At 42.2% G+C, this 18,850-nt stretch overlaps 1 protein-coding gene across 1 annotated transcript in view; it reads right to left on the bottom strand.

Moving 5' to 3' along the window:
- The window catches only part of LOC128643576 (ATP-dependent DNA helicase Q4-like), a gene marked incomplete at both ends in the record, with an annotated part of 235,780 nt that extends 217,570 nt beyond the window's left edge, over positions 1 to 18,210 (bottom strand). Inside the window, one exon of the mRNA XM_053696416.1 lies at positions 18,118 to 18,210. Within this exon, the coding sequence (XP_053552391.1) occupies positions 18,118 to 18,210 (93 nt within the window). The remainder of the gene's footprint in view (positions 1 to 18,117) is intronic.
- Between the last annotated feature and the right edge of the window lie 640 nt (positions 18,211 to 18,850).

Below are 18,850 nucleotides of genomic sequence, written 5' to 3'. Positions count from 1 at the left end.
AGAGGCCATCAGATCTATTTCTGGAAGTCCCCAGATTTGAACAATCTGAAGAAATACCTCTGGGTGAAGAGACCATTCGCCCGGATGTAACGTCTGGCGACTGAGATAATCCGCTTCCCAATTGTCTATACCTGGGATGTGAACCGCAGAGATTAGACAGGAGCTGGATTCCGCCCATACAAGTATTTGAGATACTTCTTTCATAGCCTGAGGACTGTGAGTCTCACCTTGATGATTGACATATGCCACGGTTGTGACATTGTCTGTCTGAAAACAAATAAACGATTCTCTCTTTAGAAGAGGCTAGAACTGAAGGGCTCTGAAAATCGCACGGAGTTCCAAAATGTTGATTGGTAATCTCGCCTCCTGAGATTCCCAAACCCCCTGCGCTGTCAGAGATCCCCATACAGCTCCCCAACCTGAAAGACTCGCATCTGTTGAGATCACAGTCCAGGTTGGACGAACAAAAGAAGCCCCTTGGACTAAACAATGGTGATCTATCCACCACGTCAGAGAGTGTCGTACATTGGGATTTAAGGATATTAATTGTGATATCTTTGTATAATCCCTGCACCACTGGTTCAGCATACAAAGCTGAAGAGGTCGCATGTGAAAACGAGCAAAGGGGATCGCGTCCGATGCAGCAATCATAAGACCTAGAATTTCCATGCATAAGGCTACCGAAGGGAATGATTGAGAATGAAGGTTTCGACAGGCTGAAACCAATTTCAGACGTCTCTTTTCTGTTAGAGGCAAGGTCATGGACACTGAATCTATTTGAAAACCCAAGAAGGTTACCTTTGTCTGAGGAATCAAGGAACTCTTTGGTAAATTGATCCTCCAACCATGTCTTTGAAGAAATGACACAAGTTGATTCGTATCAGATTCTGCAGAATGTGAAGACTGAGCAAGTACCAAGATTTCGTCCAAATAAGGAAATATCGCAATACCCTGTTCTCTGATTACAGAGAGAAGGGCACCGAGAACCTTTGAAAAGATCCTTGGAGCTGTTGCTAGGCCGAATGGAAGGGCTACAAACTGGTAATGATTGTCTAGAAAAGAGAATCTCAGAAACTGATGATGAGCTGGATGAATTGGAATATGCAGGTATGCATCCTGTAAATCTATTGTGGACATATAATGCCCTTGCTGAACAAAAGGCAGAATAGTCCTTATAGTCACCATTTTGAATGTTGGTATCCTTACATAACGATTCAATATTTTTAGATCCAGAACTGGTCTGATGGAATTCTCCTTCTTTGGTACAATGAATAGATTTGAGTAAAACCCCAGACCCCGTTCCAGAACTGGAACTGGCACAATTACCCCAGCCAACTCTAGATCTGAAACACATTTCAGAAATGCCTGAGCCTTCACTGGGTTTATTGGAATGCGAGAGAGAAAATATCTTCTCGCAGGCGGCCTTACCTTGAAACCTATTCTGTATCCTTGTGAAACAATGTTTTGAATCCAAAGACTGTGAATCGAATTGATCCAAATATCTTTGAAAAATCGTAACCTGCCCCCTACCAGCTGTGCTGGAATGAGGGCCGCACCTTCATGTGGACTTAGGAGCTGGCTTTGACTTTCTAAAAAGCTTGGATTTATTCCAGACTGGAGAAGGTTTCCAAACGGAAACTGTTCCTTTAGGGGAAGGGTCAGGCTTCTGTTCCTTATTCTGACGAAAGGAACGAAAACGATTACCAGCCCTGTATTTACCTTTAGATTTTTTGTCCTGAGGCAAAAAGGTTCCTTTCCCCCCAGTAACAGTTGAAATAATAGAATCCAATTGAGAACCAAATAATTTATTACCTTGGAAAGAAAGAGAAAGCAAAGTTGACTTAGAAGTCATATCTGCATTCCAAGTTTTAAGCCATAAAGCTCTTCTAGCTAAAATAGCTAATGACATATACCTGACATCAATTCTAATGATATCAAAGATGGCATCACAAATAAAGTTATTAGCATGTTGAAGAAGTTTAACAATGCTATGAGTATTATGGTCTGACACTTGTTGCGCTAAAGCCTCCAACCAGAAAGTGGAAGCCGCAGCAACATCAGCCAAAGAAATAGCAGGTCTAAGAAGATTACCTGAACATAAATAAGCTCTCCTTAGAAAGGATTCAAGTTTCCTATCTAAAGGATCCTTAAAGGAAGTACTATCTGCCGTAGGAATAGTAGTACGTTTAGCAAGAGTAGAGATAGCCCCATCAACCTTAGGGATTTTGTCCCAAAACTCTAATCTATCAGATGGCACAGGGTACAATTTCTTAAACCTTGGAGAAGGAGTAAATGAAGTACCCAGACTATTCCATTCCCTAGAAATTACTTCAGAAATAGCATCAGGGACAGGAAAAACTTCTGGAATAACTATATGAGGTTTAAAAACCGAATTTAAACGCTTAGTAGATTTAGTATCAAGAGGACTAGACTCCTCCATATCTAATGCGATGAACACCTCTTTAAGTAAAGAACAAATAAATTCCATCTTAAATAAATATGAAGATTTATCAGTGTCAATATCTGAGACAGAATCTTCTGAACCAGATAAATCCTCATCAGAAACAGACAAGTCAGAATGATGACGGTCACTTAAATATTCATCTGAAATATGAGAAGTTTTAAAAGACCTTTTACGTTTACTGGAAGGAGGAATAACAGACAGAGCCTTCCTAATAGATTTAGAAACAAATTCTTTTACATTAACAGGAACATCCTGAGCATTAGATGTTGAAGGAACATCAACAGGTAATGGCTTATTACTTATGGAAATACTATCTGCATTAGCAAGCTTATCATGACATTCATCACAAACTACAGCAAGAGGAACAGTTACCACAAGTTTACAACAAATGCACATAACTTTGGTAGAACCAGCATCAGACAGCGTCTTTCCAGAAGTAGATTCTGATCCAGGGTCAAGTTGAGACATCTTGCAATATGTAATAGAAAAAACAACATATAAAGCAAAATTATCAAATTCCTTAAATGACAGTTTCAGGAATGGGAAAAAAATGCCAATGAACAAGCCTCTAGCAACCAGAAGCAATGAAAAATGAGACTGAAATAATGTGAAAAAAAGGTGGAGACAAGAATGACGCCCACATTTTTTGGCGCCAAAAATGACGCCCACATTATTAGCACTACGAACAAACGCCTATATTTTTTGGCGCCACGAATGACACCACATCCGGTGATGCCGACAAAAATAACGCCCACATTTTTGGCGCAAAAAAAACGTCTGAACAACTTCCGGCGTCAATTAGGACGCCGGAAATGACAAAATTTTTGCGCCAAAAAAAGTCTGTGCCAAAAATGACGCAATAAATAGAAGCATTTTCAGCCCCCGCGAGCCTAACAGCCCACAGGGAAAAAAGTCAATTGAAAAAAATTTTAAGGTAAGAAAAAAATGATCATTCATATGCATTATCCCAATAATGAAACTGACTGTCTGAAAATAAGGAATACTGATTACCCAGAATCATGGCAAATATAAGTTTAAACACATATATTTAGAACTTTATATGTAAAGTGCCCAACCATAGCTTAGAGTGTCACAAAAAAACTAAATTTATGCTTACCTGATAAATTCATTTCTCCTGTAGTGTGGTCAGTCCACGGGTCATCATTACTTCTGGGATATTATCTCCTCCCCTACAGGAAGTGCAAGAGGATTCACCCAGCAGAGCTGCCATATAGCTCCTCCCCTCTACGTCACCTCCAGTCATTCGACCAAAGGACCAACGAGAAAGGAGAAGCCCAAGGGTGTAGTGGTGACTGGAGTATAATCCAAAAATTTTTTTTAGCCTGCCATAAAAAACAGGGCGGGCCGTGGACTGACCACACTACAGGAGAAATGAATTTATCAGGTAAGCATAAATTTTGTTTTCTCCTGTTAAGTGTGGTCAGTCCACGGGTCATCATTACTTCTGGGATACCAATACCAAAGCAAAAGTACACGGATGACGGGAGGGACAGGCAGGCTCTTTATACGGAGGGAACCACTGCCTGAAGAACCTTTCTCCCAAAAACAGCCTCCGAAGAAGCAAAAGTGTCAAATTTGTAAAATTTGGAAAAAGTATGAAGAGAAGACCAAGTTGCAGCCTTGCAAATCTGTTCAACAGAAACCTCATTCTTAAAGGCCAAAGTGGAAGCCACAGCTCTAGTAGAATGAGCTGTAATTCTTTCAGGAGGCTGCTGTCCAGCAGTCTCATAGGCTAATCGTATTATGCTACGAAGCCAAAAAGAGAGAGAGGTAGCCGAAGCTTTTTGACCTCTCCTCTGGCCAGAATAAACGACAAACAGGGAAGACGTTTGACGAAACTCCTTAGTTGCCTGTAGATAAAATTTCAGGGCACGAACTACATCTAGATTGTGTAGCAGACGTTCCTTCTTCGAGGAAGGATTAGGAAACAAGGATGGAACAACAATCTCTTGATTGATATTCCTGTTAGTGACCACCTTAGGTAGGAACCCAGGTTTAGTACGCAGAACTACCTTGTCTGAATGAAAAATCAGATAAGGAGAATCACAATGTAAGGCAGATAACTCAGAGACTCTTCGAGCCGAGGAAATAGCCATTAAAAACAGAACTTTCCAAGATAACAACTTGATATCAATGGAATGAAGGGGTTCAAACGGAACACCCTGTAAAACATTAAGAACTAAGTTCAAACTCCATGGCGGAGCAACAGTTTTAAACACAGGCTTGATCCTAGCTAAAGCCTGACAAAAAGCTTGAACGTCCGGAACTTCTGACAGACGTTTGTGTAAAAGAATGGACAGAGCTGAAATCTGTCCCTTTAAAGAACTAGCGGATAACCCCTTTTCTAAACCTTCTTGTAGAAAAGACAATATCCTTGGAATCCTAACCTTACTCCATGAGTAACTCTTGGATTCGCACCAATATAAGTATTTACGCCATATTTTATGGTAAATCCTTCTGGTAACAGGCTTCCTAGCCTGTATTAAGGTATCAATAACTGGCTCAGAAAACCCACGTTTTGATAAAATCAAGCGTTCAATTTCCAAGCAGTCAGCTTCAGAGAAGTTAGATTTTGATGTTTGAATGGACCCTGGATCAGAAGGTCCTGTTTCAGAGGTAGAGACCAAGGCGGACAGGATGACATGTCCACTAGATCTGCATACCAAGTCCTGCGTGGCCATGCAGGTGCTATTAGAATCACTGATGCTCTCTCCTGTTTGATTCTGGCAATCAATCGAGGAAGCATCGGGAAGGGTGGAAACACATAAGCCATCCCGAAGGTCCAAGGTGCTGTCAAAGCATCTATCAGAACCGCTCCCGGATCCCTGGATCTGGACCCGTAGCGAGGAAGCTTGGCGTTCTGATGAGACGCCATGAGATCTATCTCTGGTTTGCCCCAACGTCGAAGTATCTGGGCAAAGACCTCCGGATGAAGTTCCCACTCCCCCAGATGAAAAGTCTGACGACTTAAGAAATCCGCCTCCCAGTTCTCCACTCCCGGGATGTGGATTGCAGACAGGTGGCAAGAGTGAGACTCTGCCCAGCGAATTATCTTTGATACTTCCATCATTGCTAGGGAGCTTCTTGTCCCTCCCTGATGGTTGATGTAAGCTACAGTCGTGATGTTGTCCGACTGAAACCTGATGAACCCCCGAGTTGTTAACTGGGGCCAAGCCAGAAGGGCATTGAGAACTGCTCTCAATTCCAGAATGTTTATTGGAAGGAGACTCTCCTCCTGATTCCATAGTCCCTGAGCCTTCAGAGAATTCCAGACAGCGCCCCAACCTAGTAGGCTGGCGTCTGTTGTTACAATTGTCCAGTCTGGCCTGCTGAATGGCATCCCCCTGGACAGGTGTGGCCGATAAAGCCACCATAGAAGAGAATTTCTGGTCTCTTGATTCAGATTCAGAGTGGGGGACAAATCTGAGTAATCCCCATTCCACTGACTTAGCATGCACAATTGCAGCGGTCTGAGATGTAGGCGTGCAAAAGGTACTACGTCCATTGCCGCTACCATTAAGCCGATCACCTCCATGCATTGAGCTACTGACGGGTGTTGAATGGAATGAAGGACACGGCATGCATTTTGAAGCTTTGTTAACCTGTCTTCTGTCAGGTAAATCTTCATTTCTACAGAATCTATCAGAGTCCCCAAGAAGGGAACTCTTGTGAGTGGAAAGAGAGAACTCTTTTTTTCGTTCACCTTCCATCCATGCGACCTTAGAAATGCCAGTACTAACTCTGTATGAGACTTGGCAGTTTGAAAGCTTGAAGCTTGTATCAGAATGTCGTCTAGGTACGGAGCTACCGAAATTCCTCGCGGTCTTAGTACCGCCAGAAGAGTACGCAGAACCTTTGTGAAGATTCTTGGAGCCGTAGCCAGTCCGAATGGAAGAGCTACAAACTGGTAATGCCTGTCTAGAAAGGCAAACCTTAGATACCGGTAATGATTTCTGTGAATCGGTATGTGAAGGTAAGCATCCTTTAAATCCACTGTGGTCATGTACTGACCCTCTTGGATCATGGGCAAAATTGTTTGAATCGTTTCCATCTTGAACGATGGAACTCTTAGGAATTTGTTTAGGATCTTTAAATCCAAGATTGGCCTGAAAGTTCCCTCTTTTTTGGGAACTACAAACAGATTTGAGTAAAACCCTTGTCCTTGTTCCGACTGCGGAACTGGATGGATCACTCCCATTAATAAAAGATCTTGTACGCAGCGTAGGAACGCTTCTTTCTTTATTTGGTTTGTTGATAACCTTGACAGATGAAATCTCCCTCTTGGGGGAGAGGATTTTAAGTCCAGAAGGTATCCCTGAGATATGATCTCTAACGCCCAGGGATCCTGAACATCTCTTGCCCAAGCCTGGGCGAAGAGAGAAAGTCTGCCCCCTACTAGATCCGGTCCCGGATCGGGGGCCCTCGATTCATGCTGTCTTAGGGGCAGCAGCAGGTTTCCTGGCCTGCTTGCCCTTGTTCCAGGACTGGTTAGGTTTCCAGCCTTGTCTGTAGTGAGCAACAGCTCCTTCCTGTTTTGGTGCAGAGGAGGTTGATGCTGTTCCTGCTTTGAAATTACGAAAGGAACGAAAATTAGACTGTCTAGCCCTAGGTTTGGCTTTGTCCTGAGCCAGGGCATGGCCTTTACCTCCTGTAATGTCAGCGATAATCTCCCTCAACCCGGGCCCGAACAAGGTTTGCCCTTTGAAAGGTATATTAAGCAATTTAGATTTAGAAGTAACATCAGCTGACCAGGATTTTAGCCACAGTGCTCTGCGTGCCTGAATGGCAAATCCGGAATTCTTAGCCGTAAGTTTAGTTAAATGTACTACGGCATCTGAAATAAATGAGTTAGCTAACTTAAGGGCTTTAAGTTTGTCTGTAATCTCATCTAGTGTAGATGATTGAAGTGTCTCTTCCAGAGACTCAAACCAAAATGCTGCTGCAGTCGTGACAGGCGCAATACATGCAAGAGGTTGCAATATAAAACCTTGTTGAACAAACATTTTCTTAAGGTAACCCTCTAATTTTTTATCCATTGGATCTGAAAAGGCACAGCTATCCTCCACCGGGATAGTGGTACGCTTAGCTAAAGTAGAAACTGCTCCCTCCACCTTAGGGACCGTTTGCCATAAGTCCCGTGTGGTGGCGTCTATTGGAAACATTTTTCTAAATATCGGAGGTGAGAACGGCACACCGGGCCTATCCCACTCCTTAGTAACAATTTCAGTAAGTCTCTTAGGTATAGGAAAAACATCAGTACTCGCCGGTACCGCAAAATATTTATCCAACCTACACATTTTCTCTGGTATTGCAACTGTGTTACAATCATTCAGAGCCGCTAACACCTCCCCTAGTAATACACGGAGGTTTTCCAGCTTAAATTTAAAATTTGAAATATCTGAATCCAATCTATTTGGATCAGAACCGTCACCCACAGAATGAAGTTCTCCGTCCTCATGTTCTGCCGCCTGTGACGCAGTGTCTGACATGGCCCTAATATTATCAGCGCACTCTGTTCTCACCCCAGAGTGATCACGCTTGCCTCTAAGTTCTGGTAATTTAGCCAAAACTTCAGTCATAACAGTAGCCATATCCTGTAATGTGATTTGAAATGGCCGCCCAGATGTACTCGGCGCTACAATATCACGCACCTCCCGAGCGGGAGATGTAGGTACTGACACGTGAGGCGAGTTAGTCGGCATAACTCTCCCCTCGTTGTCTGGTGAAATATTTTCAATTTGTACAGATTGACTTTTATTTAAAGTAGCATCAATACAGTTAGTACATAAACTTCTATTGGGCTCCACTTTGGCATTAGCACATATAGCACATGTATCTTCCTCTGAATCAGACATGTTTAACACACTAGCAATTAACTAGCAACTTGGAAATGCTTTTTTAAGTAATTTACAATAATATGAAAACGAACTGTTGCCTATAAGAAGCACAGAAAAAATTATGACAGTTGAAAATAATTAAGTTATAGCATCAATCTTTGTCAGAAATATACAATTTTAGCAAAGGATTGTTCCCATTAGCAAAGGATAACTAACCCAGGCAGCAGAAAAAATACACAAACGTTTTTTATCACAGTCAACTACAATCTTCACAGCTCTGCTGTGATGATTACCTCCCTCAAAAAACGCTTTGGAGATCCCTGAGTTCTGTAGAGATGAACCGGATCATGCAGGAAGAAAATGAACCTCTGACTGAGTTTTTTGATGCGTAGTAAAAGCGCCAAAAATGGCCCCTCCCCCTCACACATAACAGTGAGAGAGATCAGTGAACTATTGCCAAGTGGAAAAAATAGTGCCCAAAACATTTTTTCACCCAGTACCTCAGAGAAATAAACGTTTTTACATGCCAGCAAAAAAACGTTTAACCTCAATAAATTAATTGTTATTTAAAACCTATTTCAAGTCCCTGCAAATTAGGTTAAGTCTATGCATACAGTATAAATCCAGTGAAGTACCATTCCCCAGAATACTGAAGTGTAAAATATACATACATGACAGCCTGATACCAGCTACATCTACTGCATTTAAGGCTGAGTTTACATTATAACGGTATGGCAGGATTTTCTCATCAATTCCATGTCAGAAAATAACAAACTGCTACATACCTCTTTGCAGATTAATCTGCCCGCTGTCCCCTGATCTGAAGTTTACCTCTCCTCAGATGGCCGAGAAACAGCAATATGATCTTAACTACTCCGGCTAAAATCATAGAAAAAACTCCGGTAGATTCTTCTTCAAATTCTACCAGAGAATGAATAACACACTCCGGTGCTATTATAAAATAACAAACTTTTGATTGAAGTTAATAAACTAATTAAATCACCACAGTCCTCTCACACATCCTATCTATTCGTTGGGTGCAAGAGAATGTCTGGAGGTGACGTAGAGGGGAGGAGCTATATGGCAGCTCTGCTGGGTGAATCCTCTTGCACTTCCTGTAGGGGAGGAGATAATATCCCAGAAGTAATGATGACCCGTGGACTGACCACACTTAACAGGAGAAATAAGACTTACTTACCCCAGGACACTCATCTACATAAAGTAGATAGCCAAACCAGTACTGAAACGAGAATCAGTAGAGGTAATGGTATATAAGAGTATATCATCGATCTGAAAAGGGAGGTAGGAGAAGAAATCTCTACGACCGATAACAGAGAACCTATGAAATAGATCCCCTAGAGGAAGACCATTGAATTCAAATAGGCAATACTCTCTTCACATCCCTCTGACATTCACTGCACTCTGAGAGGAAAACCGGGCTCCAGCCTGCTGCGAAGCGCATATCAACGAAGAATCTAGCACAAACTTACTTCACCACCTCCACAGGAGGCAAAGTTTGTAAAACTGAATTGTGGGTGTGGTGAGGGGTGTATTTATAGGCATTTTGAGGTTTGGGAAACTTTGCCCCTCCTGGTAGGAATGTATATCCCATACGTCACTAGCTCATGGACTCTTGCTAATTACATGAAAGAAATTCTTATTAGAAACAACCTTAGGAAGGAACCCAGGTTTGGTACGTAAAATCACCTTATCAGAATGAAATATAAGATAAGGCGAATCACATTGTAACGCTGAAAGCTCAGAAACTCTTCGAGCAGAAGAAATAGCAACTAAAAACAAAACTTTTCAAGATAATAATTTAATATCTATGGAATGCATGGGTTCAAACGGAACCCCTTGAAGAACTCGAAGAACTAAATTCAAACTACAGGGAGGAGTAATTGGTCTAAATACAGGCTTAATTCTAGATAGAGCCTGACAAAAAGACTGAACATCTGGCACATCTGCCAAACGTTTGTGAGGCAAAATTGACAAAGCAGAAATTTGTCACTTTAAGGAACTTGCTGATAACCCTTTCTCCAATCCTTCTTGGAGAAAAGACAAAATCCTGGGAATCCTAACTTTACTCCATGAGTAACCCTTGGATTCACACCAATAAAGATATTTACGCCATATCTTATGATAGATTTTTCTAGTGACAGGCTTTCGAGCCTGTATCAAAGTATCGATGACCGAATCGGAGAATCCTCGCTTAGATAGAATCAAGCGTTCAAACTCCAAGCAGTCAGCTGCAGAGAATTTAGATTTGGATGTTGGAAAGGACCCTGAATGAGAAGGTCCTGTCTCAAAGGAAGTTTCCACGGTGGCAGAGAGGACATGTCCACTAGATCCGCATACCAAGTCCTGCGTGGCCACGCAGGCGCTATCAGGATTACTGAAGCTCTCTCCTGTTTGATTCGAGCAATCACGCGTGGCAGGAGAGGAAACAGTGGAAACACATAAGCTAGACTGAACGACCAAGGCACTGCCAAGGCATCTATCAGTTCGGCCTGGGGATCCCTTGACCTGGATCCGTAACGTTGAAGCTTGTCATTCTGACGAGATGCCATCAGATCCAATTCCGGTCTGCCCCATTTGTGAATCAATGAAGCAAACACCTCCGGATGGAGTTCCCACTCCCCCGGATGAAAAGTCTGACGACTTAGAAAATCTGCTTCCCAGTTTTCTACTCCTGGGATGTAAATTGCAGACAGATAACAATAGTGGGCCTCCGCCCATCGGATTACCTTGGATACTTCTATCATCGCTAAGGAACTCCTTGTTCCTCCATGATGATTGATATATGCCACAGTCGTGATGTTGTCCGACTGGAATATGATGAATTTGGCAGAAGCCAACTGAGGCCATGCCTGAAGCGCATTGAATATTGCTCTCAGTTCCAGAATATTGATTGGAAGTAGAGACTCCACCCGAGTCCAAACACCCTGAGCCTTCAGGGAATTCCAGACTGCACCCCAGCCCAGAAGACTGGCATCCGTTGTCACTATCACCCACGAGGGTCTGCAGAAACATGTCCCCTGGGACAGATGATCCGGCAACAACCACCAAAGAAGAGAGTCTCTGGTCTCTTGATCCAGATTTATCTGAGGAGATAAAGTCGCATAGTCCCCATTCCACTGTCCGAGCATGCACAGCTGCAGTGGTCTGAGATGAAAGCGGGCAAACGGAATGATGTCCATTGCCGCTACATTAATCCAATGACCTCCATACACTGAGCCACTGATGGCAGAGGAATGGACTGAAGTGCTCAGCAAGTATTTAGAATCTTTGTTTTTCTGACCTCCGTCAGAAATATTTTCATGTCTACCGAGTCTGAGTCCCCAAGAAGGAAACCCTTGTCCGTGGAACTAGTGAACCCTTTTCTATGTTCACTTTCCAACCGTGAGTTCTCAGGAAAGACAATACCATGTCCGTGTGAGATTTTGTCAAATGATAAGTTGACGCCTGAATCAGAATATCGTCCAGATAAGGCGACACTGCTATACCCCGCGGTCTGAGAACCGCTACAAGAGACCCTAGAACCTTTGTGAAGATTCTGGGTGCTGTGGCCAACTTGAAAGGAAGAGCCACAAACTGATGTTTGTCCAGGAAGGCAAACCTTAGGAACTGATGATGATCCTTGTGAATAGGAATATGAAGGTATGCATCCTTCAAGTCCACGGTAGTCATATATTGACCCTCCTGGATCTCTGTTAAGATTGTTCGTATAGTCTCCATCTTGAATGATGGGACTCTGAGAAACTTGTTTAGACACTTGAAATCTAAAATGGGTCTGAAAGTTCCCTCTTTTTTTGGGAACCACAAAAAGATTTGAGTAAAACCCCTGCCCCTGTTCCAGTTTTGGAACAGGACAAATAACTCCCACAGTAGAGAGGTCTTTTACACAGCGTAAGAACACATCTCTTTTTATCTGGTCTACAGATAATCGTAAAAGATGAAAACTCCCTCTTGGGAGAAAATCCTTGAATTCCAGTTGATACCCGTGGGTCACGATTTCCAGTGCCCTGAACGTCTCTTGCCCAAGCCTGGGCAAAGAAAGAAAGTCTGCCCCCTACTAGATCCGGTCCCGGATTGGGGGCCGCCCCTTCATGCTGTCTTTGTAGCAACAGCGGGCTTCTTGGATTGTTTACCTTTATTCCAAGCCTGGTTGCGTCTCCAGACTGACTTGGATTGAGCAAAATTCACTTCCTGCTTTGTGGAGGAAGAGGAAGCAGAGGGTCCTCTTTTAAAGTTTCGAAAGGAACAAAAATTATTCTGTTTACCCCTCATCTTAACAGACTTATCCTGAAGTAGGGCATGGCCTTTACCTCCAGTAATGTCAGAAATTATTTCCTTCAATTCAGGCCCGAATAGGGTCTTACCTTTAAAAGGAATAGCTAAAAGCTTGGATTTTGATGACACATCAGCAGACCAAGATTTGAGACATAATGCCCTACGCGCTAAAATGGCAAATCCTGCATTTTGCGCCGCTAGTTTAGCAATTTGAAAAGCGGCATCAGTAATAAAAGAATTAGCAAGCTTGAGAGTCTTAATTCTATTCAAAATGCCATCTAATGGAGTCTCAACCATCAGAGACTCTTCTAGAGCATCAAACCAAAAAGCTGCTGCAGTAGTAACTGGAACAATGCAAGCCGTAGGTTGTAAAAGAAAACCCTGATTAATAAATAATTTCTTTAGGAGACCCTCTAACTTTTTATCCATAGGGTCTTTGAAAGCACAACTGTCCTCAATAGGTATAGGTGTACACTTAGCCAGGGTAGAAATAGCTCCCTACACCTTAGGGACCGTTTGCCAAGAATCCCGAATGGTGTCTGATATGTGAAACATTTTCTTAAAATTAGGAGGGGAAGAGAACGGTATACCTGGTCTATCCCATTCCTTTTTTACAATTTCCGAAATTCTTTTAAGGAACTGGAAAAACATCAGTGTAAGTAGGCACCTCTAGATATTTGTCCCTCTTACACAATTTCCCTGGTGGTATCACAATAGTATCACAATCATCCAGAGTTGCTAAAACCTCCCGAAGTAACGTGCGGAGGTGTTCAAGCTTAAATTTAAAGGACATCACGTCCAAATATGTCTGAGATAATACATTTCCTGAATCTGAAAGTTCTCCCTCAGACAGCAATTCCCTGACCCCCAAATCAGAGCACTGTGAGGGTACATCGGAAGTAGCTAATAAAGCATCAAAGGATTCAGAATTCACATTAATACCTGACCTACTGTGTTTACCCTGCAACACTGGCAATTTAGATAATACCTCTGTAAGGGTAGTTGGCATAACTGCAGCCATCTCCTGCAGAGTAAAAGAATTAGACACACTAAAGGTACTTGGCGTCGCTTGTGTGGGCGTTAAAGGTTGTGACACTTGGGGAGAATTGGATGGCATATCCTGATTCTCTTCAGACTGAGAATAATCCTTAGGCACATTTTCTTCACCTAAAATATGCTTTTTACAATGTAAGGCCCTTTCAGTACAAGAGGTACACAATGCAAGAGGGGGTTCCACAATGGCTTCCAAACACATAGAGCAATGAGTTTCCTCAATGTCAGACATGTTGAACAGACTAATAATAACCACAGTAGTAGTTAAACACTTTATTTATTGAATTAAACAATTTTTAGAAAAACGTGTACAGCGCCTTTAAGAAATAAAAAAGCGCACAATTTTTTCAAACTGCCTAAAAAACTTTAAATAACGCTATTTAATTAGCTACACATATACAATAGTGCCAAAAATTATTGTACCCTGAGGCAAAAGGGCAGAATTAACCTCTAAAGGTTCTTTATAACAAAAAATGTATTTGTTTACAAAAAATGACCTCTGCACCTCGCCACAGCTCTGCTGTGGCGCCTACCTGCCCCCAGGGAACTGCAAAAGGACTTGCTAATGATCCGGGTTAACAGGACATCAGTGAAGACCCATCCGGAGCTAATGCTTGCTGCCTTCACAGCCAGAGTAACTGCGCGTCTGAGCGCGCAAAAATAGGCCCCGCCCATCATGGACGATGTTTACTTCAGACTGTACAACCGCATGGGAAGCGGTTTAGCCAAAAGCCATGTGGTCCCCAAACATAAACCTCACAAAAACAGCTATAGTAATGTTTGTCATCAATAATAAAAACCAAACCGTTAAGCTGCCTCTCCCAGTGTCTCTGATATATGCTGCAATATGCATAAGCCCAGTATCATGTTAATAATAAATACATACAGGTTTTCAGTAATGCCCTCTGTTTCAACAGGTCCCTTGCAGGGAAAAACATGTCAGCCAGTTCTGGTACACCAAGTATCCTCAGAAGTAAAGGACTGAACATATCTCAATGCTGCATGTAGCATGACACCGTTCTCCACACTGAAGATCTCTATTGTATTACCTTCAGAAGCTCTGTGGGAACCAACGTGGATCTTAGTTACATCTGCTAAGATCATTAACCTCAGGGCAGAAATCTTCTTCTATATCCTCCTGAGGCAAATAGTACTCACCGGTACCATTTAAAATAAAAAAAACTTCTTGATTGAATAAACTAAAACTAACACCTCACTTTACCTCTTCCTAGTACAAACACAGGCAAAGAGAATGACTGGAGGTGGAGGGGAAGGGAGGAGCAATATATACAGCTCTGCTGTGGTGCTCTTTGCCACTTCCTGTTAGCAGGAGGATAATATCCCACAAGTAAGGATGAAATCCGTGGACTCGTCATATCTAGTAGAAGAAAAAGTCCCCCAAAATAAAAAAAACTGTATCCTACAATAAACTACCAATGGCCCTTAAAAGGGCCTTTTGTGGGGCATTGACCCAAAAGAAATCCGCTCTTTTACCTGTAAAAAAAAAATACAAACACTCCCTAACAGTAAAACCCACTACCCAACCAACCAAGCCCCCCCCCCCCAAAAAATAAAATAACCTAAGCTCCCCATTGCCCTGAAAAGGGCATTTAGCTCTTTTACATGCCCAGACCCTAATCTAAAAATAAAACCCACCCAAAAACCCTTAAATAAACCTAACGCTAACCCCCGACGATACGCTTACAGTTATTGAAGTCCAAATTGAAGGAACCATCCAGCTGGCAAGAAGTATTCATCCAGGCGGCCTCTTCGATCTTCATCCAGCCAGCGAAGTCCTCATCCAGGCGGCAAGAAGTCTTCATCCAGACGGCATCTTCTATCTTCATTCATCCGGCGCGGAACGGGTCCATCCTGAAGACATCCGGCACTGAGCATCCTCTTTATACGGTCGCCGTCGTAAACTGGAACATAAATGCAAGTGGCGTCCCTTGCATTCCTATTGGCTGAAAGATTTCAATCAGCCAATAGGATTAGAGCTGATAAAATCCTATTGGCTGTTCCAATCAGCCAATAGGATTGAGCTCTCATCCTATTGGCTGTTCCAATCAGACAATAAGATGAGAGCTCAATCCTATTGGCTGATTGGAACAGTCAATAGGATGAGAGCTGCTCAAATTCTATTCTTGGATGACGTCACTTGCATTAAAGTTCCATTTTACGGCGGTGACCGTATGAAGAGGATGCTCCGCGCCGAATGTCTTTAGGATGGACCCGCTCCGCGCCGGATGGATGAAGATAGAAGATGTCGTCTGGATGAAGACTTCTTGCCGGCTGGATGGATCTTTCAAGCGGACTTCAAGAACTAAGTGGATCGTCGGGGGTTTTATTTTTAGATTAGGGTCTGGGCATGTAAAAGAGCTAAATGCCATTTTAAGGGCAATGCCCAAACAAATGCCCTTTTCAGGGCAATGGCTAGCTTAGGTTATTTTAGATAGTTTTTTTTATTTTGGGGGGTTGGTTGGTTGGGTGGTGGGTTTTACTGTTGGGGGGTGTTTGTAATTTTTTTTTTTCAGGTAAAAGAGCGGATTTCTTTGGAGAAATGCCCCACATAAGGCCCTTTTAAGGGCCATTGGTAGCTTATTGTAGGCTAGGGGTTTTTTTATTTGGGGGGGGGCTTTTTTATTTTGATAGGGTTATTAGATTAGGTGTAATTATTTTTTATTTTTTCTCTTAATGTGGTTTTTTTATTTTTTGTAATTTAGCGTTTGTTTGTTTTTTGTAACTTAGTTTTTTTTTTTCTTTTGGTAATGTAATAGTATATTTAAATAATTTGAGTAGGGTTAGGGTTTTTTTTAATATGTAAGTTAGTTAATTTAATTAGCAGTTTAATTTATTTGTAGTATAATAGTTAGGGTAGGTTAATTAATATTTTAAAATAGTTTATTTTAATTCTACAGGTAAGTTTAAGTTTATTTGAAGATAGAGATGTTGTAATTTTAATTTAGAGTTAGCGGGTTGTTACGTTTAGGGGTTAATAGCTTAATTTAGTTTATGGCGATATGGGGGGCTGATGGTTTAGTGGTTAATAGTTTAGTTAGTGGTGGTGATGTGGGAGGCCAGAGGTTTAGGGTTTAATACGTTTATTTAGGTTGCAGCGATGTCGGGCGGCAGATTAGGGGTGTTTAGACTCGGGGTGTATGTTAGGGTGTTAGGTGTAAACGATACTTGTATTCTACCATATAAATCAATGGGATATCTTGCAGCAGCGAACATAAGCTTTTGCTGCTTTCAGACTCCCATTGATTTCAATGGCATCCGCGGCTTCCAGGGTGGCGGATTGAAAACCAGGTACGCTGGGCCGGAATAGCCGCGAGCGTGCATTTTAACTATTTGGTAAATAGGAAAAGGTGTCAGTGTCACGCTCGCCGCCGGAGGTCCGGCGGCTCTTCCTACGTGTCTGGTTGCCTGGCAACGTTTTCATCTCTCTGAGCCGTCCCCCACTGTTGACGTCAGGATCGGCTTCTTATTCCGGGCTCTCTATAACCTCCGGTGCCTGATTGTTTGTTGCATTCCTGTGGCTTTGTGAGTACTCATCCTTTGTATTTGACCTTTGTTCCTGAACCTTGCCTGAACCACTACTCTACTGCTTAACCCTCAAACTGCCTGATTACAAGTTGCCAAACTCTGCTTATACAACTACTCTACTGCTTAACCCTCAAACTGCCTGATTACAAGTTGCCAAACTCTGCTAAACGACTACTCTATTGCTTAACCCTCAAACTGCCTGATTACAAGTTGCCAAACTCAGCTGTACAACTACTCTATTGCTTAACCCTCAAATTGTCTGATTATAAGTTGCCAAACTCAGCTGTACAACTACTCTATTGCTTAACCCACGAACTGCCTGATTACTATTGCCAGTCTCTGCTTCATTGACGACGCTAAGCTTAACCCTCAAAATTGCCTGTTTTCAAGTTGCCAAATCCTTCCTAATTTACGGTTCGGTTATGGTACCCTATTCTGAAGTCTAACCTGCAACAATCAAGATTTAATTTACTCCTTCCTGAAAACCCAGACCAACACTGCTCCATATTGTGAGTACTATGTTTTTTAGTAGTTGTTGTGGGGTCACGTCCTGGATTAAACTCAGAGTGCAAGGGTGTTATTTTAGTTCGCCCTAGCATTTGGGTCTTCTTCTGGACATTACCTAACCTGACAGTCAGATAGAGCCGAATGTGTATTCGGAACATCTGTAATGACGTAAGCATCGATCTGCGTCGGATAGAAACCGGAAGATCGTATGTTACGTCAACCGTCTGTAGGCTTTGATAACTAGACTGGATCAAGCTCGCAACAATTACTCTGCTGAATTCTGGCGTATTTGCAGTTGACAGCTTGATAGATATGCCCCTTTATTATTTACTGTAAGTAATCAAATACAACAAACAACAAAGACAGAAAAGAGAGAGATAAAATAGACAGAGATACCTGACAGGATCCTCATGATGGCTTTTTCTTGACCAGGCCGGAATGAGCGATATCCTAACTCTGCGAGAGCATCGTACACCTCTGTGGGGGTCTCTGTAAAAGTGTGACACACAAAAGTCACAGGGATAAGAATTCATCTTTAGGTGTAAATAAATATCTCACACACAAGGAATAATAGACATAAGGATGCACACAGCTAGGCATAAAACAGCATGTATACTAATCCTCAGTCACACACACACAGCTAGGCATAAAACAGCATGTATACTAATCCTCAGTCACATACACACAGCTAGACATAAAACAGCATGTATACTAATCCTCAGTCACACACACACACAGCTAGATATAAAACAGCATGTATACTAATCCTCAGTCACACACACACACACAGCTAGACATAAAACAGCATGTATACTAATCCTCAGTCACACACACACAGCTAGACATAAAACAGCATGTATACTAATCCTCAGTCACACACACACACACACAGCTAGACATAAAACAGCATGTATACTAATCCTCAGTCACACACACACACACAGCTAGACATAAAACAGCATGTATACTAATCCTCAGTCACACACACACACAGCTAGATATAAAACAGCATGTATACTAATCCTCAGTCACACACACACACAGCTAGACATAAAACAGCATGTATACTAATCCTCAGTCACACACACACACACAGCTAGACATAAAACAGCATGTATACTAATCCTCA

This window comes from Bombina bombina, unplaced genomic scaffold (assembly GCF_027579735.1).
Source record: "Bombina bombina isolate aBomBom1 unplaced genomic scaffold, aBomBom1.pri scaffold_624, whole genome shotgun sequence".
NCBI lineage: Eukaryota > Metazoa > Chordata > Amphibia > Anura > Bombinatoridae > Bombina > Bombina bombina.
This window is presented reverse-complemented; position numbering and strand designations above follow the sequence as displayed.